This window comes from Rattus norvegicus, chromosome 5 (assembly GCF_036323735.1).
Source record: "Rattus norvegicus strain BN/NHsdMcwi chromosome 5, GRCr8, whole genome shotgun sequence".
NCBI classification, from domain to species: domain Eukaryota; kingdom Metazoa; phylum Chordata; class Mammalia; order Rodentia; family Muridae; genus Rattus; species Rattus norvegicus.
Window position 1 is genome coordinate 29,223,632 of NC_086023.1, and position 25,665 is coordinate 29,249,296.

At 43.4% G+C, this 25,665-nt stretch overlaps 1 protein-coding gene across 13 annotated transcripts in view; it reads right to left on the bottom strand.

The window, feature by feature from the left end:
• Positions 1 to 1,199: 1,199 nt before the first annotated feature.
• Positions 1,200 to 25,665, bottom strand: part of Esrp1 (epithelial splicing regulatory protein 1) — a 54,551-nt gene continuing 30,085 nt past the window's right edge. For 5 of the 13 annotated variants that reach the window (XM_063288192.1, XM_063288193.1, XM_006237880.5 and 2 more), the window contains 2 exons: positions 23,137 to 23,305; positions 1,200 to 2,736 (listed from right to left, as the gene is read on the bottom strand). In XM_063288192.1, coding sequence (XP_063144262.1) covers positions 2,730 to 2,736; positions 23,137 to 23,305 — 176 coding nt within the window. In that variant the 3' untranslated portion in view covers positions 1,200 to 2,729. Of the gene's footprint in view, positions 2,737 to 7,899; positions 8,012 to 13,542; positions 13,694 to 23,136; positions 23,306 to 25,665 lie in introns of those variants that run through there. The other 8 variants (XM_039110538.2, XM_006237877.5, XM_039110539.2 and 5 more) reach the window with 5 other exon arrangements.

The window sequence follows — 25,665 nt, forward strand, 5'->3', positions numbered from 1 at the left end:
AACAGCAAAGCAAGGAGCCTCAGCTTCTTTTTTTTTTTTTTTTTTTTTTTCGGAGCTGGGGACCGAACCCAGGGCCTTTCGTTTGCTAGGCAAGCGCTCTACCACTGAGCTAAATCCCCAACCCCGAGCCTCAGCTTCTCAAGAGAGCCATCTCCACTCTATGTGATGGAGAAGGACCCAGAGCTCAAGTGTCATAAGTGGAAAATGCTAGAAAGCTACAAGTTTACTTTTTTAACCTTTGGAAAATGATGCTAGTAAGCCAAGAGTTTATTTTGTTAATCAAGACACCTGAGGTCTTGAACAAGAATACTCATGTCCAGTAAGTTATGTTGGTGATGCATATTGTTCTGGAATGTTATAACAGTATTTAATATAGTCCTGAGGATGAATAGAACTTTAATGAGAACATTAAGGAACTCAGCAAACAAGGAGGGTGCAGAATCAGAAGCATTAAGGCTGCAGCTCTTACTAGTTTTGTATGACATAACTAGTTTTCATACTATAGTTGGTTTTTTGTTTTCCTCTGAGATGGGGTTTCTCTGTGTAGACCTGGCTATCTTGGAACTCTGAAGAGGAGGCTGGCCTCAAACTCAAAAGATCCTCCTGCCTCTGCCTCCCAAATGCTGGGAGTGTACCACAACTGCCTGGCTATATGATTTTTTTTCTCGTTTTTTGTGATAGGGTCTCACTTTATACCCCAGTCTAACCAACTAAGAACTCTTCTGCCACATCCTTCTAAATATCGGGAGAGTCATGTCCAGCTGACTGTCACATACTGAGAACCAGCAATAACGTGCAAACACTGGAGCTGGGAAGGCTGTCAGTAAAGCACACACTACACAATCATGAGGAGAGGAGCTCGGATTCTCAGCACCCACATAAAAAGCCAGGCATGGTGGTACCCACTGTAATCCCATGCCTCAGTAGTCTGAACTTTGAAACCTCAAGAGCCTCTTTGAAAGCTGTTGTGACCCTGTGAGGTAAACTAGGGCAAAGGTCCTCCAACCTACAAAACAGGCCGACTCCCCTGCCTCCTTCCCCCATCACCAGCTGCCTTCTCAAAAACAAGAATGCAGGGGTTGGGGATTTGGCTTAGTGGTAGAGCGCTTGCCTAGCAAGCGAAAGGTCCTGGGTTCGATCCCCAGCTCCGAAAAAAAAAAAAAAAAGAATAGAAAAAAAAAAAAACAAGAATGCAAACATTGAGGTTAAGCAGGCAAGTTTTATTATCAATGTAACAATTCTACAAAAAATGCAGTAGTATCAAAGTAAGGATCTCTGCCAACTTAGTCCTTCAGAGCTTCGGGCAGGAGCGGCTTAAGGCATCAAGTTGGAACTTTCTTCTTGTTTATCTCAAGTGCCAGAGCTCACCAATTTTCATACCAAATTCTTCTTTCTTCCCACTGCAGTTTAAGGGCTACTGTTGTCAAGTAAGAGGGTAAGGCTGGACTCCGCAGTCAAGGTCATGATGCGAACTAAAAATAGCAGCCACAATCTAGGCACTGCATCCAAGCATGGTCAGGAGTAACAAAGAAACATGTGCGTTTAAGCAAACCACTTCCCAGTGGAGTTCGGTCAGGCAGCGGTACTAGCCAGTGCCGAATACTGCACTCTGGCCATAAACACATCAGACAAGCTGTGCTGAACACCGGGGGCTGCTGCCTCCGCTCTAACTGTACCAGTGTTTACCTCAGGCCAGCATGCCTATGCTTTTAAAGGTTTTAGTTCCTTGACAGTTGAGGCGTTAGAGAGGAAAAGGGTATCAATACACACAAGCATTCACTTTGGTTAGTATATTGCTTTCTGGAATACACTGTTCAAATAGGCTTATTTTTGTGACATTAAAAACTATGGGATTTCTCTTATTAAAGTCCAAACCATTAACAATGACAAAAGCACAATATAAAATAATACACGGGAAGCCAAGCAGTCAGCTACAGCTCAAACTAGGAACTAAGACTACAAGGAGCTGCTTCATTTTTGGTTTCAGGTTTTGGCCCCTACTTCATTCTTATTTACAGCGGATACCTGCAGAGAAAAACACGCAGCAAGGCCTTTAACAAGGCGCGTGTGGAAGGGCGCACTGTGGAGAGGACACAGGGGATAGGTCTGCAAACCCAGGGCTCAAGTGTGCTAGGCAGGCAAGCTCTTTACCACGGAGATGGGCCCAGCCTGCCTGAGACATTTTAGAAATATTTGTTGTTAACAATAAGGCACCATGATGGCCTATTGAAGAAAACTAGTATTTGGGAAAATATTAATTTTATTTTATTCCTTTTCTTTAGTTTGGGACTTAAGTATTCTAAGAACGTACACTTAAATTACTTAGCAAGAGGGTTTTATTTTACAGAAAACAGGGAGACAGAAGAGTGGGGTACACAATGAGGCTTCCATAGCAATTAATGGTGGATGGTAGATGCTACTGGAATGTATTTTACTCCAAGACTTCAGCTCAGGAAATAAATGTTGCCAGTTAGCTGGAAGTGAGAACTTTGACTTCAAATTCACATTTAAATTCCTATTTGCACTCAGCAAGGAGCCAGGTTCGTGCACACTGCTTGCTATAAAGATTTGGCTTCCACGGCTCCACGTTTTTTCACTCCACCAAAAGATAAGGCCCAGGCCCACTGTCCAATCCGTTGGCTGAAACTTCCGCAGCCTGAGTGTAGACAAACATCCCCTGAAATTGCTAGAAGTTCTCGTCTGATAGTTTCAGGATCACCATGCGTCTTTCAAACACTGAATGGGGGAAAGAGACAGCATTACAACCTCTAATTTAATTTTTCAAATTCACAGGAGACTAACAGTCCCAGTTTCTATAGCACAGGGACATTCACAAAACCAATGATTTGAGAGTTTAACACTTTCCTGTTTGTATTACTGAGTATATTTAACACAGAACTCTGCACCTGCCCAACTCAATTTGATTCCGATTTTACCCCCTTTCCTGGCAGGCCAGTGCTGTAATAGTCTTCTAGCACTAGACATTCAATTCCACAGTTCAGGCTTTGATAGAGCTGGAGGGCTGGCCATGGGGACGCGGAAGCAAGAGAATTTCTGTGAGCTCCAGAGAGGTCCAGTCAGGACCAGAGTGACCTTGTCACAAACAAACAAACAAACAAACAAACAAACAAACCCGAAGCTAAACAAAACCAGGTCTGAAGAAACGGCTCAGAGTCGAGAGTGCTTGCTGCTCTCCCAGAGGATTACTCTGTCTCCCAGCACTCACAGTAGGCAGCTCATAGCTGCCTCTAACTCCAGCTTCAAGGGTTCTGATATCCTCTGTTGGCCTCTGAGGACAGCGAATAATTATAGTAAAATCTTTAATTCTAGAATGACTGCAAATAATTTCTAACAAAAAAAGTTGAAACCAGTAAGCAGCACCAAGGCCTGACCGATGGCAGACAGGAACCCCATGCCAGTGACTGACTAGAGAGAACTTCAGCCAATCTGTTCGTTCCAACACCATTCTCTGTAGGTATCGACCCATTTGGCAAATCTCGATCTTCAAAAAATATTTACAATTCATAATAGCAAAATTACAGTTATGAAGGAGCATCAGAATAACTTCATGATTGGGGGTCTAACACAAGGAACTGTATGAAAGGGTCCCGGCCTTAGGAAGGTGAGAACTGCTGATGTGGGTCTCCATGCTATATCCACTAGGTTGGTTTTGGTTTTGGTTTTGGTTCTAGGGGTCAAAGCCAGGTCTTCACATGGTAGGTGAGTGCTTCTGAGCACAGCTCCAGTCCCTGTGGCCGCCTTGGAGATGGGGAAAGTGGAACAGATAGTGGTTATGTTGGCAGAGCAAGCCATCCACACTTATGGATCTAGATTTATAAATTCAAACAGCTCATGATGAGCATTCAGAAGGGAAAAGCATCCGTCTTGATCAGGTGCAGACTCTTTTCTGGTCATTACCTACTCCGACCCCATCCCTTTTTCTGTTTTTGTTGAGACACGGTTTCTCTTTGTAACAACCCTGGCTGTCTTAGAACTTGCTCTGTAGACCAGGCTGGCCTTAGCCTCAGAGTTCTGCCTGCCTCTGCCTCCTGAGTGCTGGGATTTGAAGGCAAGGGCAACCATGGCTGGCTTCCCCTCTTCAAACAATGTCTTTGATTATTTTTAGTTTTGCGTACTCATGTGTGCTCTGTGGGAATATGCATGTCTGAGTGGAGGTGACTGAAGAGGCCAGAGAACCTCCTGGAGTTGAAGTGACAGGTGGTGGAGAGCCAGACATGGGTTATTAGGAACCAAATGCAGCTTGTTGGCAAGTGCGGTATGTACTCTAAAACACTGAGCCATCGCCCCAGCCCATCTTCTCACTGCTCTCCAAACGAATAAGCAAGCAAGCCGTGGAAACAGCAGCAGCCACAGGCCGGCTGTGGTGGCACACTGTGCAAACCCAGCACTCAGGAAGCAGGGGACTGCCTGAAAGGCAAGGCCAGTCTGGGCTTTATAGAATGTATCAGAATAGCCAGGAGACACAGAACAGTGTGTGTGAACATTCACTTTGCACTTTATTAGTAGTGGTCCGGAGGTAATTTGGAATGTATGGGAGGACAAACATGGGCTATAAGCAAATGCTGTGTGGCTTTAGGAAGGCCTGAACCATCTGTACACTTTGGTACATGAGGTGTCAGTCAGATCCCACTGACAGACCTAGGATAAAATCTTTACACGCACAGCACCCTCTGCCCCCCCCCCCCATACTGTTTTATTTACATGGTATACAGAACAAAACCAAAGATACTCAAAGGTTAAAATTAAAAACTTTTGGCATCGTGCACTTTTACATGTAAGTGAGAAATGGATAAAAGTAGGAATGGCTCCAATCTCATTTCCTGTGGCCACTTTGAAAAAGGTGTCAAGACTAAGTAACAAACGACAATTGATACAAATTTAGAATCAAGTATTCAAAAGATAACCCAAATACCAGTTCCTTAGCATTTACATTTAAAATATGGTTTAAATGAAGCAACTTAGTGCTCAGTTTAAGCATGGAAATGCTTCTTTGAACACACACACACACACACACACACACACACACAAATACAGATAATAAAATCTGTTAACTATTCACCATGTTCTCCTAATTCTCTACTTCTTTAGCCAACAACACCCTAGTTCTCTTTAAAGAACTGCTCCTCTCCCAGCGCTAATACCATGGAGAGACCATTTTACCACCAGCTAACAAAACTAAGACAGCCAATGAAGCAAGTGAGAGATCTCAATTCCCGATTTGCTTCTGACTCTTGAAAGTTGTTGGCTGGCGTGTAACGATGGGAGGTCGGTCAGCTATACCTTTCTATTCCCAGCTCTTACGAGTATACTAACCATCATCTTGTGAGCACCTAAAGTGTATGCCCAGCCAAAGATTTCTGTGTGGAAGGGCCAGAATTATTACAAGGATGTTAAGTGTTTAGCTCCCTCACACCTGCTTCTTAACCTCAGTGATGTTAGTGTGTTAGTGGCGTTTCAGTATTTAGTGAGGAAGCTGCTGAATTCTTACAGCTAGCAGGAAGAGAATCTAAGACAGGTTAAAAAAGTTTCCTTTTCTTCTTAGCAACAAAAGCCAACGGTATGATCCAAAGATAATTTTTAAGGTTTTAAATGCAAACATTCATAATTTGTCTTTCCTTCCTGGTAAGATGTATGTTAAAACAATGTTTTATTTTGTCATACACTATCATTAAAGTATTATGTATACAGAAGAGTTTTTTTCCTCTTCTTTTTAGAAACAAGGCAGGCCTCACACTGAAGACCAACCCGAGGTTGCCTAGGAACTCACTAAATAGCCAGGTGAGCTTTGAACTTCTTCCAAGATCTGAGATTACAGGTGTGAATCACCAAGCCCATTTGTTACTTTGGGTTTTGTTTAGTTTTTTGGGATAGAGTTCTTTTTGTGTAGTCTTGGCCGGTGTGGAACTCACAGAAATCCTTCTGCTTCTTGCCTTGGAAATATCAGAATTATAAACGTGTACCAACACACAGAGCTTACACGAGGATTAGTAAATATAACTGGATTCCACTAGGTATGAAACATTAGCCTGGGTTATATAGCAAGGTGAGGTCCCAGTAAAAGGAAACCCAGAAACCTAAAATTCTGATGGGTTCTGTTTGCTTAAATTCTCTGCAGCATAAGGTGGACTGGAACTCATGTCGTCCATTTTTTGCAGTGCCTGTTTCAATCCCTCAAGCCCTGGGATGACAGACAAGAGTCATCACAAAGAATGACCCCTTCCAGCCTCTGTGGGGCGCTGGGCACAAGGGTGAAGCAGATGTCCATGTAGGTAAAACACCCATTCACATACGATAAAGTAGTGCATATGTAACAGATTCTAGGACAGGAACAGAAAGCACTCTTCTGAAGGTGTACTTCTATTGTCTGGAGACGGCAGCATGACGACAGGGCAAAAGCAGACAGAGACCCCAAGAAGCTTAAGACCAGGAAGCCAAGAACCTAGGTTGCCAGCATTCAAGGAAAATCTTAAATGGATGGAGGCACATTAAAGGGACAAGCTAAGCAGAATGAGCTCCTCACAGCACAGGCAAGGCATCCTGAGCAGCACAGAGGGCGGTGCTGGACTATCCCCCAGCTGCAAATATATAAGAACTGACACTGGGAAACCCGGTCCTGAGTGTAGGCATGAGAGGCATTCCCTTCCAGACAGCGTGAGAAGAAACACCACCAGGTGTCAGTGAGCTAAGCCGATGTGACTCTATCACTGTGACCCAGGCTGGGCAGACCCCACTTTGAGCAGCATCCTGAGCCTTCAGAGGCCCCAGCTCCTGTAAACCTCATTGAAAAAGGCAGACCTGAAACTCTTCTCTTGCACCCTGAAACTGTCCTCAGAATGAGGAGTCCCACACAGAGTCCCGTTTCACAAAGATGACGGAACCCTGGTGCTTACGTCACCGGCTTAGATTCCACGTGGTGAAAGCTCACAAGTATGAAGACAACTAAACCGGAAAGTGAAAAGTCTAGAAATCCAACAACCAAACTGAAGAAATAAAGCCACACTGATCCCTCGATGAGGTCCCAGGAAACTCCCTGGGCAACCACGGAGCACCAGCATCCTAGGAAAACTTTTGGATTAATAGGCAGGATTGATCCCTCTTGACAACAGCCCACTAACTTTATCAATATTTTCCCCTCTAGCTTTAGATTTAAAAGAGAGAAAAAAAAGACACACAAGGAAAGCTTTTCAAGAACTTTGGAACAAAGCCATTTTTTTTTTTTTTTAACATGAGGTCTTACAATGTTGTCCAGGTTGGTCTCAAACCCCAGCCTAGGGCTCAAGTGATCTTCCTGGTAGGAAATAGCAGGTATGTGTAACTGGCTGACTGAGTAGGGTGCTAATCTTCTAGAATGGCGACATTTTAGTCTCTGTAACATTTATTTTGTGTGTAGTGCACATGTAGAGGTCTGAAGCAACCTTCAGGGTCAGTTCTCGACAGGCGCTATGTGGAACTCAAGGACCAAACTCAGGTTATAAGGTCAAACAGCATATGAGCGGCCCTGTTAGCCATCTTAAATTAAAAAAGGAGGAGGAGGAAGAAAGAGGAAGGGAGAGAATGCAGGGGGAGGACAAGGAGGGGAGGAAGAACAAGAACAAGGAAAGCACTCGACCTATCCCACAACTGAGCGGTAAACCAACGTCCAAGACGACACTTGCTCTACGGTCTTCACAGCAGCACTCTCTCGCTCACACACTTCACACTGATGCTGTGTTCCTGGATTACAAACTTCATTCCCACACCCATTCCCTCTAAGTCTTCTGACACACATCATAGTGAGGCAAGGGGAAGGAAGCCCCCCTCACCTGCCTCCTAGAGACACATCAGACTCTTGGCTTCTCTATGTGGGCCTCTGATTTAGCTTTCACGATAGGTCCTTACCTTCTTTTCTCTGAGGACGATCTAACTGCTGGGGCCCTTAAATACAAACCCATTCTTTGGGTAGAGTCCTGGCCTGGTCATTTGTGTGTACAAGTCCATCCTCGGTTGCATACTAAAATGCAAGTTGAGACAAACAGGATCAAAAGATGGACAGCCTGTCACTGTGGATGTTATTTTAAACCAAATATATATCAACAAAAGTGTATGACATTTAGAACCTGGGCAATGACACTGTTAGAAGCCACACATTAATTCCCTCTGAATGCTTTATTTATCAAAATCCCTTCTAGGAGAGAAGTTATATTGAATATATATTTTTTTATTTTTAGGGCTTTTTTTAAAAAAAAAGATTTTATTTATTTAATGCATATGAGTACACTGTAGCTGTCTTCAGACACAACAGAAGGGGACATTACAGATGGTTGTGAACTACCATGTGGTTGCTAGGAATTGAACTCAGGACCTCGGGAAGAGCAGTTGGTGCTCTTAACTGCTGAGCCATCTCTCCAGCCCGAATATATGTTTTAAAAACTGAAACAAGCCCACCAGACCACAATTGAGGATCAAATCTGATCTCTATTTCAGTAGTAGCTCAGTGAGTGCCCCTTCCAGAGGTCCTGAGTTCAATTCCCAGCACCCATGTGATGGCTCACAACCATCTATAATGGGATCCGATGCCCTCCTTCTGGTGTATTTGAAGACAGCGACAGTGTACTCACAATAAATAAAATAATCTTTTAAAAATAAGTTATATAGATATGTATATGTTTTGTGTGTATATCTACAGACCAGAAGAGGCCATTGGATCCCACAGATGGTTTTGAGCTGCTAGGTGGGTGCTGGGAATTGAACTCAGGACCCATAGAAGACCAGCCAGTGCTTTTTAATTGCTGAGCCACCTCTCCAGCCCAGAACCTTTTCTCTTTTTTTTTTTCTTTTCTTTTTTTCGGAGTTGGGGACCGAACCCAGGGCCTTGTGATTGCTAGGCAAGCGCCCTACCACTGAGCTAAATTCCCAACCCCAGAACCTTTTCTCTTAATAGTAAACTTTAGGTATGACAGGAAATTACTTATTTGTGCATCAATTTACTCTGTCAGGCATTATACGCTAAAAACATAAAATCAGTGAATTTTTAATTGTTTTAGATCTGAAATAAGCCGCTGAAATAAATTTTCAGTTGAATACTGAATAAAAATTTTTATGAGTTACCAAAGGACACAAAGTCAGGATGTTGAAGAGGAAACCCAGTATGCATTGACAGCCCAAGGCCAAGGAAAGTAACGGCTAAGGAAAAGAGCAAACAGAAGTATTTATGGTAGGTAAGGTCTCCCAGGAGCCATCAGGAAAGGCAACCCACTATCCAAAATAAAGTGCCTTCACTTTAGTGACCAAAACATCCTCTCAATGCTTTCAAAGTGTTTCACCCTCAGAAATCCTCCTTCCACAGCATATCTTCCTTTCCCTCTCTTCCTTCAGTTCTGACAGGAGTTTCTCCATATCATAGGCTCTGGTCACCATATTGGTTTTAGGGGCTGCTGGGGCTGAAATTCAGGGCTTCCTGCTTGTCAGGAAAGCACTACAGTAGTTAGGGAGCTTTGTGGCCATTCTGTTTGTTTCTTTGTTTTTGTTTTGTTTTGGTTTTTTTTTTTTTTCCCGGAGCTGGGGACCGAACCCAGGGCCTTGGGCTTGCTAGGTAAGCACCCTACCACTGAGCTAAATCCCCAACCCCTTGGTTTTTCTTTTGATAGAATGTCTTGTGAACCTAGGCTTGCTTCGAACTTCCTGCCTGAGCCCTGGGATAACATGTGTGCCACTATATCCAGCCACAACAGGTTTGGTAGGAAGGACCCTATATCTTACTTTGCCCGTCGAATTTCTCCCCGCTCTCCCTTACTCTTTCTAAGCTTGGAATCCCCTACCCCCATCCCACCCCAGTTCCTATAAAGAGGAAATTCACAAAGCTGCAACAGTTTTGAGAGAAATGTTGCTGAAGTAAATGGGGGAAATATATCTAAATTCTTTAGATTATACATCTCTTTTTTCCTTCTTGTTTTTAATCAAGACAGGGTCTCGCTATGCAGTTCTGGCTGGCCTGTAAACTCACCATCTAGACCAGACGGACCTCAAATTCAGAGATCCGTCTGCCTCTGCCTCCACCCCCAAGTGCTAGGATTAAAGGTGTGCACCACCAGATCCAACTAAGAGCATTTATTTCTAAAATGACACTTGCTATTATAGACATCCAAGTTTTCTATTTGTTTAAATGGTAAAATTGGACATCACTGTCGAATTTCACTTATACAACCAATTACTTCTTAGATACTTGCTTAAGTATATCAATGTGAACATAATCATAGAACATTCATCTGAAAGAACCAGAGGTAAAATTAAAACAAGTCATTAGGATTAACGATAGTAGTTGGACGGTGGTGTTGTACGCATGCCTTTATCTCAGTACTCAGGAGGGAGAAGGAGGTGGATCTTTGTGAATTTCAGGCCAAGCTGGTCTCCACAGTGAGTTCCAGACCAGCCAGAGCTGCACAATTAATTCCTGACAGAAACAGAGATAGAGGGAGATAAAAAGATTCTACTCAAAAGAACAATTTTTAAGAAGTCATCGGCAGATTTTACCTTCTGTGGCAACGCCACATCTAAAGAATCTAGGACCCCAAGGTGACATCTGTTCTCTGAACAGAAAACAACAAATAAGGGGCAGTAAGAAAATCTAAGCTTTATGTGAGAAAGAAAACACTGGGTTAGATATAGATATGAATGCATGCCTCGCAGCTTGAAGCATATCCTGGAACTGCAGGTTTGGATGACTGAGGCCTCAGTACCATCCTGATTCACTGATCCAGTTTAAAAACTACAAATGCTTGCCCCAAGTGTGGTGCCCTTGGGAAGCAGAGCCAGGAACATCATAGCTAGCAGAAGGCTAGCCTTATCTACTTAGTGCTACAGAGGTCAGCTGAACTACGGAAGAATGAGTCTCAAACTAACGCAATACATAAGAAAATAAAAAGTCTAAAGACTTCCAAAATAAAATTTGTACATCAAGAGAAGAAAATGGGGGCTGGGGATTTAGCTCAGTAAAAAAAAAAAAGAAAAAAAAAAAAAAAAAAAAAAGAAAATGTCCCAGCAGTGTGCCTCTGATTCTGACAGATAACTTTAGACAAGAATGACTCTCGGGGCTACTCAAGAGTTATCTGGTATAAATTTTATCATTTTCTCCCATTTCTGAAGCATGTCAGACTTGTACATTTTTAAATCTTCCCCACTTTCTATTACATTAATTGATTATATATGTGCATGTATATATACGTGCGAGCTGCAATACACATCTGGGAGGTCAGAGGGCCGCCTTCGGGAGTTGGTTCTTTCTCGCCACACAGGCTCAGTTGATCAGGCTGTAAGCACTATCAGCCTCTAGCCATCTTGTCAGTCCTGTGTCAGATGTTTCATCATATTACCTAGAAATGATCCTGATTATGTGTCTGAGGGGATATGAGTACCTACAACTGCCAACCATGGTACTTCCTCCGTAAGATTAACCTTGGCTAGTTCATTATATATGAACTTCACTTTATTCAGTATGAAAGTAAGTGAAATTGGTGGAGCCGAGCTAAACCATTAAACCCAGGTGACCACTAAACTCGAAAACTACTCAGAGTCTCTACAATGGGAAAATACAAAAGTCCAAGTGTTTCTTCTGTAAGATTGACCTTTTCAATCCAATCTCAGTAAAACTGTATAATTTAATCCGAGAAAAAGGAGGTCTTTTTCACCTGGAGAAGAATAGTGAGCTACTGACCCATGAGAACTGAGTACCAGCCCTCCGAAGAATACCATAAGCCAAGGAGGAAGAAGAGGTGACTTTAGTTCTGGACTTCCTGTCAGTCTGACTTCCTCCTAACTACTGGAAAATGTTTCTTGCATGGTAAACGTCCTTAGTAATGGTTAGGGTGGTCAGGGATCTATCTAATCAGACACAGTTTCACAGAAGATCACACCATCCGAGTCATGTTCCACCGCCCGTCTCTGTAGACATGGCTCGCCCATGCTGTGCTGCATATTCTCAGAGGCATCTCAAGACTTTGCTATTCTGAAGACTCGAGCTAATTTCAGCTCTAGGACTGCCTTTGCTCATAGACTAGTAAGGCTACAAAGTTACTTGTTTTTAGACTTTCTAGGAAGAAGAAACTTGACTTTAAGTAATCAAATGACTTTAAGACTAAGGAATGGGGTTTGCTCGGATGACCCAGAAAGAAACAAGATAATAGTCACTGTTGCAAACCTGTCACCAAGAAAAGCCTATTCTTAAAGTCAGAAGACACAGGCAGCAGCCAAAGAACAAAACAAAATAAAACAGAACAAAACAAGATGAATGCAAAGGCAGAATCATCAGGATGCTTCATGGAGGCCAAGCACGCACTCCAGTCCAAGAATCGAAACAGGATTGTTAGTTTGGGTGTCTTATTTTCATCTCTGAGGTTAAGGCAGATCTGTTATTTTTATTTTTCTCCAGTGCAATTAAAAGAGGCTTCCTGATTTTAAATACTCAACTGGATACTCCATGCTTAAATGTTTGTATTGATTTACTCACTCTAATTATTTGCAGTATTTGAGACTGGAAATACTCTACCACTAATCAATATCCTTACCATTCCTTTGTTTTAAAAATTTAAAATTACCTTCATTTGTGTGTGTGTCTGTGGTGCATACACCTTGTGTGAAGTCAAAGGACACCTTCAGGAATGAGTTCTCTCTTCCCATCATGTTCAACTCATGATCAAGTTCAACTCACAAGGTCCTTCCCTGTTTCTTGAGACAGGGTTTCTCTGTGAGGCCTTGGACACCCTAGAACTAACTCTGTAGACCAGGCTGGCCTTGAACTCAGAGATCCACAGAACCCTGCCTCCCTAGTGCTGGAATTAAAGGAATGTACCACCACTACCTGTCTGAAAAAATAAAATTAAAGTGGGTGTGTGGTGCTTGTCTTTAATCCTGCATTTTGGAGGCAGAGGCAGGCAGGTCTCCACATTTGAGCCTGCTCTATACAGTGAGTTCCAGGACAGCCCAAAGCTACTTAGTAAGACAAAAGAAAAAAAAAAAAAAAAAAAGCAAACTTACTGTATGTGTAGGAGTATTTTGCCTGCATGCACACACTGTGTGTGTGAACATGAACATGTGTGTGCCTGATGCTCCCTGAAGCCAGCAGAGGGCACTAACTCTCTGGAGCTGGACTCACTGATGGTTGTGAGTGCCATGTGGGTACACCAGCGCTATGCCCTGCTTGTTTTATAAGTCAAAGAATTAACAGACATTTCAAGGAAAACACATCCTTAGTCAGTGCTGTTCATGAGAGCCCCTGTCCTGCTGCCTGCCTTGATGAACTTTCCCAAAGCACCCAAGCTTTAAAGAAGGCACTGACAGAAAGAGGGAGTGAGGATTATGTAGCAGGAATTAGGACATCACAGGGAAGCCCTAGTCGTGGCAAGAAGATGAACCTGGAGGTAGGTCCATCAGCACAGACCCCCGTGCTGAGTTTCAGAGAACCGGTGTCTTTCCTAGCTGTGTTCTTTTGGCAAACGGACTTTAGTAATAATAAGGGCACGGAGGAGTTTTCTTCTTCAAGCTACTGACCTGGTAACCTTGGAAGAAGTTAAGAATTTCCTTAACTCCAGTATTGTAGGCCAGGCCCTGCATTCTGACCACCGTGCCAGGCTGGGGCGGGACACTGCTAAGATTAGCAGCTGTAGGGAAGTAGCCAAGACTATTAGGCGAACCTGGGGGGCTAAAGGGAGAGAAAGCACAATGAACCAACAGAACACACAATGTCGAATATTTGCTCTAAAACATACTGCTTAAGAAACTGACTTTTAGAGAGTGATGTTTCTTCTGCTACCTTTCTTAAGGCACAAGAATGCCAGAGGTTATCTCACCTTTCCCAGCAGCCAAAGGAGAGGTAGCGGGTTAATGCCATGCTGTTAGATGCTAGACTTTCCCCGATCCCTAAGGTTCTCAAAGGGACAGGAAGGGAGAAGCCTTTTCAAGTCATTCAGCTACTTCCAAAGCCCAGACCACTGACAGTTAGTGAGCCAGTTTTCAGGAATATTAAGGCACGAAGAAGAGAAATGGCTATAAAGGACTAATAGGAACCACAGCCAGCGATCAAAAGTGTCCAAAGTGAACGCGCCCTAGAACAAAAGGCTCTATCCACATGTGCACAGGAAGGATGAGGCCCACGAACAACACAGCAGAGCACACCAGGGCAACTTCTGCCAACAGAAGAGGGAAAGAGAAAGGCAACAAGCTGATCTGATCACCATTAACACGGGGGAACTGAAGAATGAAGCCGCCCGGTGTTACTGTAGCAATTTCCTCCAAGAAGCACAAGACCCAAGGTGGCCTATCTTGTGTGCTCCCTCTAGCAACCTCCACACCAGTCTCATTAATTAGCTCACCAATCGGCTTTGCGGGATTCTCGGATTCTCCAACCAACCAGTTCTCTAGAACACCCAGATCGTTATAACTTGAAATATACACAGAACATTTAACCCATACTGATTCCAAGTTTAGATTATGAACTTCTAGTTACCTTCCAGAGGTAACTTCCATTTCAGAGTATCCACTCTATATAACTGTAACACATAGGTTCTCAGTACCCCACAGACTATGTTAAGTAGCCCAGAACGCTTTCATATGCTAAACAGGGATGCTCAACGTCTTCAGCTTCACAGCAAGGCTCTTCAGAGTATTACTTAACACATTAAGACCTGATGGCACTGCCTCACTCTTGTCATCACTGTTGAGTAACAGAAGCCTGAGAACAGCACGGGGCACCCAGCACCAAAACTTTTCAGCCTCTAAATCAGAAGTCCTCAAACATGTGACATACTGAAAACAGCCGTGAAGATCTTTCACTTCCCTGTTAAGAGCCTGATTGTGCTCCCCTCCAAATAAAAAAAAAAAAAATCAAAGACTCAAGAAAGCTGAATGTTACACTCCCATGCCAATATCTGTAAAAGCAAACCAAGTGACTCCAATGGAAAACAAAACTGAAACCACCATTTAAGAGACGTGAGCTAGAAACGGTGTGTGCTGAGTTGAACACTGTGGAAGCCTTCAAGTCAGCACCACTGCACTTTAACAGAGGTAAGAGACCTTAGAGTTAAACAATTTCCTACGGAACAGACCAGCTGGCACTCTTTCCACCCAGAAAAGTCACACACCAGTATCTCCTTTGTTTGGTTTTGTTACACAGTGTTTCTCTGTGTAGCTCTGGCTGTCTTGGAACTCAGTCCGTAGACCAGACTGGCCTTGAAGTCAGAGATCCACCGGTCTCTGCCTCTCAAGTGCTGGGGTTTAAGGCATGTACCACCACCAACCAGCTTTTTGCTTTTGGTTTGTTTTTTATTTTAAGATTTATTTTATTCATCTGAGTGCTTTGCCTGCACCTGTATCTGTGTATTACACACATGCCCGGTGCCTGAGTCTCCATGTGGGTGGCTAGGAAGTGAACCTTGGCCTTTCAAATAGTAAGTGCTCTTGACCGTTCTGCCAACCCCACTCTGATTTCTCAAAAGACTAATGTTTTCTTCATATTTAGATTAGTATTCATTAAGTATCTGTATATATCGCATATCTGACATGAGTTTAATACAAAAAGACCATGAAGCTCTCTCTGTATGTTTCAACAGTACCCACCCAGACTCTATGAAAGACATGAACGTCTTGTCCTTTCCCTAGTATACTTATCTTTATATCCTTCCCTTTCACATTTCATTGCTTTTGTCTAAAGATCTTCTATAAATTAAGTTTGGAGTCTTTGGTACCTTCAACTATATTTAAGGAAAAAAAAAAAAAAGCAGATAAGAAGCCGGTGTGGCAGCTTAGTGAGTTGAAGTACTTATGGTTGAGTCTGAGACCCAAGTTTGATCCCTGGAACCCACACGGAGGGAAAAGCTGTACACTGACGTCTACTCTTGAGAAATGGAGCATATATATCCACACGCAGGTTATACCCAGTGAATGAATGCAGGTGTAATAAAAAGTTAACTACAGTAGGGCTTCTTAAAAACCAAGGAGTTAATTCGAGAGCTGGTGAGGTGAGGCAGCAGATCAATGTACGCGCTGCAGAAACCTGGTGACAGGAATCCTGTCCCCGAAATCCACACAAACATGGACGGTGACACTTAACACTATAAAGGACAATTATATTCAATTCTTTTTTAAAAAATATATTTATTTATTTTATGTATACGAGTACACCGTAACTATCTTCAGACACACCAGAAGAGGGCATCGGATCCCATTACAGATGGTTGTGAGCCACCATGTGGTTGCTGGGAATTGAACTCAGGTCCTCTGGAAGAGCAGTCAGAGCTCTTAACCGCTGAGCCGTCTCTCCAGCACCTATATTCAGTTCTTGAGGTAACAATTACTAAAGTGAACTGTACCCCAATAATGGCATAGCTGCATACATGAAAAACGTTTTAAAAAGGCTCCATCACCAATTTGATTCACAAGAGCACCATGAAAATAGCAACTGGATAAAAAGCTCACCCGTTCATTCTTTCCTGGCTAAGATCAAGTGTAGTAAACAGCACGGGCTGACCCCAAACAAGCAATCCTTTTGCCTCCACCTTCTGAGTGTCCAGATCACAGGCATTAGAGTTGCACTGTAGCTCAGTGGGACAGAGTGTGCCTAACCTGCCTGAGAACTCGAGCGTGCTACCCAGTACCACCATTAAGAATAAAGGCAAGGCAGATGGCCCAAGAGGTAAGATGTTTGCCCTACAAGGGTAAGGACCCAAGTTCAAACCACCACAATGCATGTTAAAAGGCTGGAGGTGGGGGTGTGTGCAGGTATCTCTGTGGTGGTGAGACAGGAAGTCAAGATGGATCCCTAGAAGCTTGAAGAGGTCTGCTAGACTTGCCTCAAATAAAAAGAAAGAGGAGGGGCTGGGGATTTAGCTCAGTGGTAGAGCGCTTACCTAGGAAGCGCAAGGCCCTGGGTTCGGTCCCCAGCTCCAAAAAAAAAAAAAAAAAAAAAAAAAAAGAAAGAGGAACCTTAAAAACCCCCAAGATTGTCCTTAAGCTCCACATGTGTGCTCTGTGCAAATGTAACTCACATTTCCCTTTTTGGTTTTGTGAGATAGGGTTTCTTCCTCTTGCCCTGGCTGTCCTGAAACTAATTCTGTAGACCAGGTTGGCTTAAAACTCAGAGATCTACCTGCCTCTGCCTCCCAAGTGCAGGGATTAAAGGCAGGTACCAGTATCGCCCAGCTACATACAAATTTACACACATTAAAGCAAAACAATACAAAATTAGTAAGTTCGGTTTCTTAAGTGGTTATGGAATTACAAAATATCCGAACACAGGATGAACTTTGACTCCTACGTGAAATCCTACAAAAAAATTAACTCAAATTTCTGTACCTGCAAGATGGCTCAACCCTCAGAGCCCATGTAAAGGAGCACGAAGCCAACACACATGTGCCTGTACTCGTACACCACACACACTAATAATTTTTTTAAAAAAAGATAAATAAAAAGCTAACTCAAATCCAGTTATTTATCTAAATATGAAACTGAAAAAATATTTTTTAAAAAAAATTAAGCTTTATATCTATGGTTAAATTTGACACCAAAAATTGAAGTTAGACAGAAATAGAACTAACACGCTTACACACACACACACACACACACACACACACACACAGGCCTATACGAAGCTCAAAACAAGTAACAACACTGTGCTAACAAGACACCAGGGTCAATTCAACGCCCGCCATCAAGCAAGATGATCAAGTTCAACCATCAACACCCACAAAGAGAGAGACATTTTAGTGTACGTCTGTAACCCCAGTATAGGGAGGCAGAGATAGGTGGGTTCCTGGAGCTTGCTGGATGAATTGACAAACTCCTTGTTCACTAAGAGATCCTGTCGCAAAAATATAAGGTGAGGGCTAGAGAGATGACTTAGTGGTTAAGAGCACTGGCTGCTCTTCCAGAGGTCCTGAGTTCAATTCCCAGCAACTACATGGTGGCTCACAACCATCTGTAATGAAATCTGATGCCCTCTTCTGGTGTGTCAGACACACTAGCTACAGTGTACTCACATACATAAAATAAATCTTTAAAAAAAAAAAATAAGGTGAAGGTGAGGAAGACATCCACCATTGATCTCTGGCCATCAGGTGTATGAAAAGACATACACACATGTGCACATCTACACCAATGGGTGGCGGGGGGGTGGGGTGGGCTGGGGGCGTGGGTGGGAGAGGAAGAGACAGAGAGACATGGCGGGCAGGGTGGGGAGTCTGGATCCACACAAATATTTAAATGCAAATCTTTACAGTTGCCTGCTATATGTTAGGCACAAAAAAAAGGAGTGTGTGTCTCCCTTATCTAACTAGAAATGTTATGACATAAGGCTGGGTAGAAACGGAACCTATGAGGAACACAGACACACAGTTCTCAAACTGTGCTCCAGCTACTAACACAGAGGATCATGTATCAGTTCTCATGCACACTTGGCATCAGCAATTTAACTTCTACACTGGCAAGACCGAGACGGGCTAAGAAGGGCGAACTGGCATGCCAGGATAACGCTCAACTCCGGACGCTTCCTACACATAACAGCGGTTGGAACACTGCCAGAAAACTGTCAAGCGCAAGTGACAAATCCTGGAGGAGAGGCCTGAATGAAGGATGGGTGCAAGAGGAAATGAAGAAGCAGGAAACCACCGTTATCACCACAGCTGTGAAGACAAGGACAAAGCGGTGTCCCCCATGCTTGCTCCCTTGCACCAAGAGCACAGAGCACAGGACCCTTCCCTTCCAGACAAGGTTCTGCACATAGTAGGTTCCTCGGCCAGAAGTTTCTGCACATGGAGGCTAAGGTAGGAACTCAAAGCTGGTCAAGATGCAGAGCGCAGTGTGGAGCCACAGGTGAGATGTCCGAAGCGCATCCCTCCTGAAGGCTCAGGGACCATCACACGAGGAAAGAGTTTAAGAGACAGAAATCAGGGAGGACGGAAACCAACAGTGCCTTGTAGCCATGGAGGGGCAACTGCAGTTCTGAGCTCACAGCAGTGTGGCCGCCTGCATAAGATATGTAGAAGATCAACAGGCAACGCTCCAGTATGAAAGGAGTGGTGAAGTCCTCACCTATTCCTAACTGAGGAGACATGGACAGTGGATGACAGTTTCCTTTGAGGAAGGTGGACTCCTGGTCAGTTTCACTCTAGAGGATGGCCTCATCAGAGTCATGAGTAGACTGGCAGCACAAACTGGAATTAATGAGTTATTAAAAATAAACATGAAGTTGAAGGGGGTAGATGTGGGAAGAGTTAGAAGAGAATGGAGGTGAACAAGATCAAAATATATAGTATGAAACAAGCTGACTGACTGACTGTCTGTCTGTCTCAGAAAAGAACCACAGAAGAAAGAACAGGAGTGCTGTTAGGAAACCAAAGACTTGCCCCACTTCGGCCCCCTCAGTCTCCTACTACAAAGTTAGTAAGAACCCTTTCCAACACAAAGCTCCCATTCCCCAGAAAATTATCTTTTTTGAAATTATGGATGGATTCCAGTGCGCAGTATGCATCATGGGCTGGCTTCAAGCTCCAAAACTGAGTCAAAGTTCTGAATTTTGCAACTCAGGATTTGCTTTTGATTTAACTACTTGAGGACGTTGTAGATGGACAGTCCAATAATGTCTTTACATGTTATTTTTATCAGATCCTAACTGATAGCATCTGCTTTACACGTCCTAGTTCCTAGTAAGTCCCACAAACTTCTCTGTAGAAAAGTTGTTGTGCACATACAACGCGGCCAGGATCTTTGCCACATAAGCACAGAGTCTACAGCTGAGCAGCTGTGGTGGTGCAAGGCTTTCATCCCTGTAGCACTTGGAGGCAGAGGCAGGCATCTGCTTGAGTTTAGGGCGGCCTGGTCTACAGAGCAAGTTCCAGGACAGCCAGGCTACACAGAGAAACCATGCTTCTGAAAAACAACAACGGCAAAACCAAAACACCTCACAAAAGGCTTCACATGGTCCGTCTGCCTCTACTTAATCGTTATAAGTGCAAAATGTTGTTAACAATGGCTCTACCAGGTAACTTCCTAAAATTAAAGACCATCATGGGTGGCAACAGACATCATTTAAGAGCTTCCTATTTCTCTCTCAAAAATATTAATTTAATATATGTATTTGTCTTTGTGAATGTCTGCGCATATGCAACCATGCACACCCCAGTACTTGTATGAGTCAATTTGGGGGGGACTCCCTCTCTCTCTCCAACCACCATGGGGATCAACTTTGGTTATCAGTTTAACAGGACTACCCCCCCCCCCCCCGCCATCCCTCCAAATATCACTGTTTTTGGGAAACAGTGTTCAAGATGCTAAGGTGACCTTAAACTCATTATGGAGCTGGAGATGACCTTCAGCTCTTGATCTTCGGGTCTCCCGAGTGCTGGGACAGTAGATGCTATAAGGGAAGCATCTAAAGAGAAGCTATAAGTAGTCCCTGGACAGAATGCAAGATCTGCATCCTCATGGGACACAGCATCCACGTACACTAGCCTAAGAAGTGCTTTGAGAAGCCACGCCGAAGGAAACCCCATTTCCGCTGCTTTAAAAGTCACCTCTGCCTCCTCACTGACTGAGAGTAATGTGCAGAAGCCAACAGAGAAATACTGTTTCTAGCCTCACTGTTATGAAGCCTGGAGCCGATTTTCATGTCAAGATTCCCTGTTTGAACCTGAAGTTCTCATCTGAAATCTACAATCCCAAGGCAGTAAACACTTCAGCACTATACTGAGCACTAGCTCTCTGGATCGGCAACTCCTGTCAGCCCTCCTTTCGTGTGTCAAGGTTTCCCTTCATCAGATCCTTATGTTTTAGACTTTGTTTTGTTTTGTATTATTAGACAGAGTTTCTGTGTAGCCCTGACTATCTGGGAACTTGCCCTGTAGTTCTGTTGGCTGAACTTGAACTCAGAGACCCACCTGCTACTGCCTCCTGAGCGCTGAAATAAAGGTGTGTGCCATCATGCCCAACCCATGATTTAGACTTTTAATTGCATGAATATTAATTCATGTGTCCATAATGGAACAAGTTTCTGTCAGCCAGAGAAAACAACTACCCAACATACATGCGTAAGTAAGTCTTCCAAGGACGTTATTTCATCTGAGCAGCAAATTTACCGCTTAAAAAAAAGTAGATAACTAAAGTTTACTCGTTATCCCAAAATTATTAAAAAAAAAAAATACAGTTACCATAATACTATGAGTCTAGAGCCAAGTGATAAGACTTTCTGACGTAAAACAAGGCTGCTTTGCAAAGCTTGGCTGTCACTTGAGAATGAAAATCCTACGCTAGAAATTAGGAAAGTGGTTTTGTTGCTAGACCATGAGAAACAGTCTTGGTGGTACACGCCAATAATTCCTGCACTCAGGAGGTACAGGCAGAAGGATCGAGGAGACATCAAAACCACCCTAGGAAAGGCAAGAGAGTAAGCCATAAATGTTAGGTCTTGTCTTTGGCATTTCAACTCAACACTCGTCATCTCCTTTCTAAGAGATTATAACAGGGCCCAGGCACTCAGTCAGTAAGGGGCACTTGCTATGGGTACTTACTGAAGCAGGAGAACTGTACGGGGGTCATCATCTTTCCGTGCTGACATTTTGAAAGCATAAAGAGGCAGAGGTCCTCATTAAAGAGCCCTCTAATAAGCGTTTGTATACGGTCTAAAGGTCAGCACACTTCAGTACTCAACCAAGTACAGGGGGTCAAATATACTCTCTTATGCACAGGAGGTGAGCAATGCACCATGAACACCGAACCCCAGCCCCTTTCTGAGCCTTTCTGAATGACACCCACATGGCAACCCCCCAGGGCTTGATCCCTATTCTTACCCCCTGCAGATTTGCAATAGCACCAGTGTTTCCCAAACTCCTCATCAGCACCCATGACTGACCCTAACCTTCTGGTTCCCCACTGAAGAGGAAACAGGTGTAAAAGCAGGGAAATGACAAGTCAGCTTTAGGCCATTTATCAAAAACCTCACCTACAAATGTGCAAATATCCTCAACACCTCACTCTTAAAGCTCTTGGGATAAAAAATAAACCCTGCTATAAACGTTTTTGTTTTTGTAAATGCTCCCACTGCTTTACAAAGTGAAGTTTCACTTGAATAAAGAAAGCTGACTACTGGATAAGCAGAGGTACTGAAAACTTTTAAAACTGAGGATTAGGATTATTCCTTACATATCCAAGTTAGAATCACAGGCAGATACATGAAAGGGACTCCAAAATTTCCAACAATTTCCTCATTTTATGAGATCCAAGGCAACTTTGGTTCTATCCTTGGGATCCCATGCAGTGGAGTGTCTCCAGCTGGTCTAGCTCTCTAATGTGCACTGTGTGTGTGTGTGTGTGTGCGCGCGCGCGCGCGCGCGCGCGACACACTCATACACACACCCCACACACGAGTAAATAAATATAATTTTAAGAAAATACACGTTTTGGCATGGTAGCACACAGTTGTAATCCCAGCACTTGGGAGGCGGGAGCAGGAGGGTTAATGCTAATAGAGACCAGTAGAGACAGGGAGGGGTAGAAAGTAAGACCCTGGAGGGGGAAAAAAGATAAAAGGAAGGAAAACCCGGCACCTGAACAGAAAGTACAGACGTTAAGATAAAGCTTCAACTCCCCAACACACACTCTTTCCCTTATCCTCACAGAAACAGATAGCCACCAAAACGAGACAAAGACACAATGTGTGGACCCTGGGAAAATACCCAATCACTCCATTCTGGATTTGTCATATTTATTATGGAAATAATACAACTGCCCCTATCATGAATAATTCAGTTTTGTGATTCATCTCCTCTGTTGTTACCATCTGCTCATAAGGAGAAAAAAAAAAAAAAAAAAGAGCTACCTGCTTGCAGTCCACTACAAGAAGGCGGAAGGGGTAAGCTGAGCTCGTGTGCAATCTAAGGACCATGCTAGTCACATACAGCAAAGTAAACAGATAAACACACAAACAAACGTCTTCCCATCTGTCGAAATCTATTTGGTCAGAGACACGACCAACCGAAGCTGTAACCTGCCATGCTAACCTTCAACGAGGTAGACAATATTCTTTTGTGAGCTGAGGTACTGGTTATCAAAGGAGTCCTTTGTTCCTGCCCCTTGTTGTCACTTCCTGTATAACCTTACCTGGGATAGTAGGCTGTGTAGTTCATGAACAGCTGAGTGCCTGCTGGGTAGTAAGCAGTGGAGGGCTGCAGTGCCCGTGGGTTCAAGAGCAGGGAAGGCTGATAAATGGCAGCTTCGGTAGGAATCACGGCTGCAGGAGCTGGGAATGTGTAGGAGGGAGGAGACAGGCCTAAATAAGCAAAGAGAGAGACTCTGAGTCATGTTTGTAATAGCTGACACGGATGGTGGCACTCAAGCTATAGTCAGTCACTCTTCCGCCTACACAGATTGTGAAGGTAATTTTTATGTGTGTTATATGTGTATACCTGTATGAGTTAATTCACACTGGGTGTATCCAAGAGCCCTTGGGAGCCAGAAGAGGGTGTAAGATCCCCCTACTACTGAAGTTACAGATGTTTGTAAGCTGCCATGTGAGTGCTGAGAAGTGAAACCCAGGTCCCTCTGCAAAAACAGTAAATGCTCCTAAAGGCTGAGCCATCACCACGAGATCATCTATATATTTTAAAGGAAAAGACCACCACAGTTCTTTACATCCCAAGTAACTTCCTTTTGATCGTACAGATGGTTTCTGCCCTTTAAGTATGAGATGAAATCAAAAGATTAAGATATAAAGAGCTGTACCATGCACTACGCCAAAGCACATGTGTATCACAGAAGCTGCTCTGTGGGGAATACGTCATCTCTTCATTACGCTCACCTAAAGGCAATGCAGAAGATAGGTGTGGAAGCTAATTTACACCTTCAAACCTATATATATATATATAAAAGGCCAATAAGGAAGTAGTGGGGGTTGGGGGAAGGAAGGAGATACGGAAATCTTTCCCCGAGCTATCTGATAAAAAGTTGACTTAGCTGGGTGTGGTGATGCATACCGACACTGCCAGCACCCAGTGAGGCAGAAGCAATCATTATCTTCCTGATGTCAGGGCCAACTTAGTCTATACAGCAAGTTCTAAGCCAGCCACCAGGGCCATATAGTGAGACCCGGTCTCAGAAAACACTAAACCAAAACAAAATAAGCAAATCAAGCCCCACACATACAAAAATGTGGCTCAAATTTTTAATATAATCTAGGGGTTGAGGGCATAGCCAAGTGGTGGAGCTCACGTGTAGTCTGAGTGAGGCCCTGGGTTCAATCCCCAGCACCGTAGGAGGAAGAGGAAGAGAAAATTCATCTTCTAGTTTATCCTACATTTTCCCTTGTGAGAAACGGCCTTTTACTGGAGCTGCTGGCAGTAACTAGATCTCACAGGTAGCATGAATACACTGGATAGACCATATGCACCACTCAAGAGAGATAAAATCAGTCGGTAGTCTGGGACCCCTGACTTTAAGCAGCATACTGAGGATCCATTAGATCCTGTAAGCAGCAGCAGAGAGCCAAAGGGTAACTTTCACATGAGAATCTCCAAGTAGACCAGACTGGCCTTGAACTCGTTCCTGCCTCTGCCTCTGTGCTGGCATCAAAGGTGCACACCAACACGTCCAGCTCAAGCGGCCATCTTGGTGAACTAAGATGCTATACTGTGATATATTACAACTATACTATCATTTCTGTTGCCAAATTTATCAAGAAGGTCTTCAGTGGGAAATGTCCTACCCATCAGTATTTAAATTGCTTTAAGTCTGAGATTAGATTAAAAAGCAGGCAAATTTCTTTAAGTCTTTTATGGTTGTTATATACATAGGCAGTCACCTAAAGGTGGCAGCAGTAACAGGCAGAATGCAAGCATACGCAGACCGAACTTCTGATTTTTATGGAAATTAACATTTCTGCTAAAAAGGCACATTTATCAAATTTTAGGTAAAAAAGTCTCTCTTCATCTTTTGGAAGTGTTAAAAGTAACCAAAGATACAACAATAGATTCTTAAAATTTTGTGTTTTAAGACTAGGTCTTCAGAATCATAATTTTACACGCAATAAGCATGGATTTAAATTTTCTCCTTTGCAAGCAAGAATCATGGCTCACATCTGTAGTCCTGGGACTCAGGAGGATGAGGTAGGGGAGTCATACTCCAAGGTCAGTGTGGACTACATCCTGATCTCCAGACCAGCATGGCAAACAGTGAAACTCTGGCTCAAAAGTTGAAAGAAGGGTGGGAGAGATGGCTCAGCGGTTAAGAGCACTGACTGCTCTTCCAGAGGTCCTGAGTTCAATTCTCAGCAACCACATGGTGGCTCACAACCATCTGCAATGGGATCTGGTGCCCTCTTCTGGCCTGTAGGCATAAATGCAGGTGGAACACTGTATACATAATAAATCTTAAAAAAAAAAAAAAACTTGAAAGAAAACAATATTCTCTTTTCTTGGAGCTTGTGAACTAAAGGAATGAAGGGAGTCTACAGTGAACTACACAAGAAACAATGGGGAAATTCCTTTGTTTCACGATGTTCGATGAACGGTCTCTAAAGGACAGTATTCTACATGGTATTGACATTAACGATGATTTACAGACAGAACATTCTAGCCCTAAAGTGTTTTTTTTTTTTTACACTCCATCAAAAATTTCTAAAGCCTTATACTCATT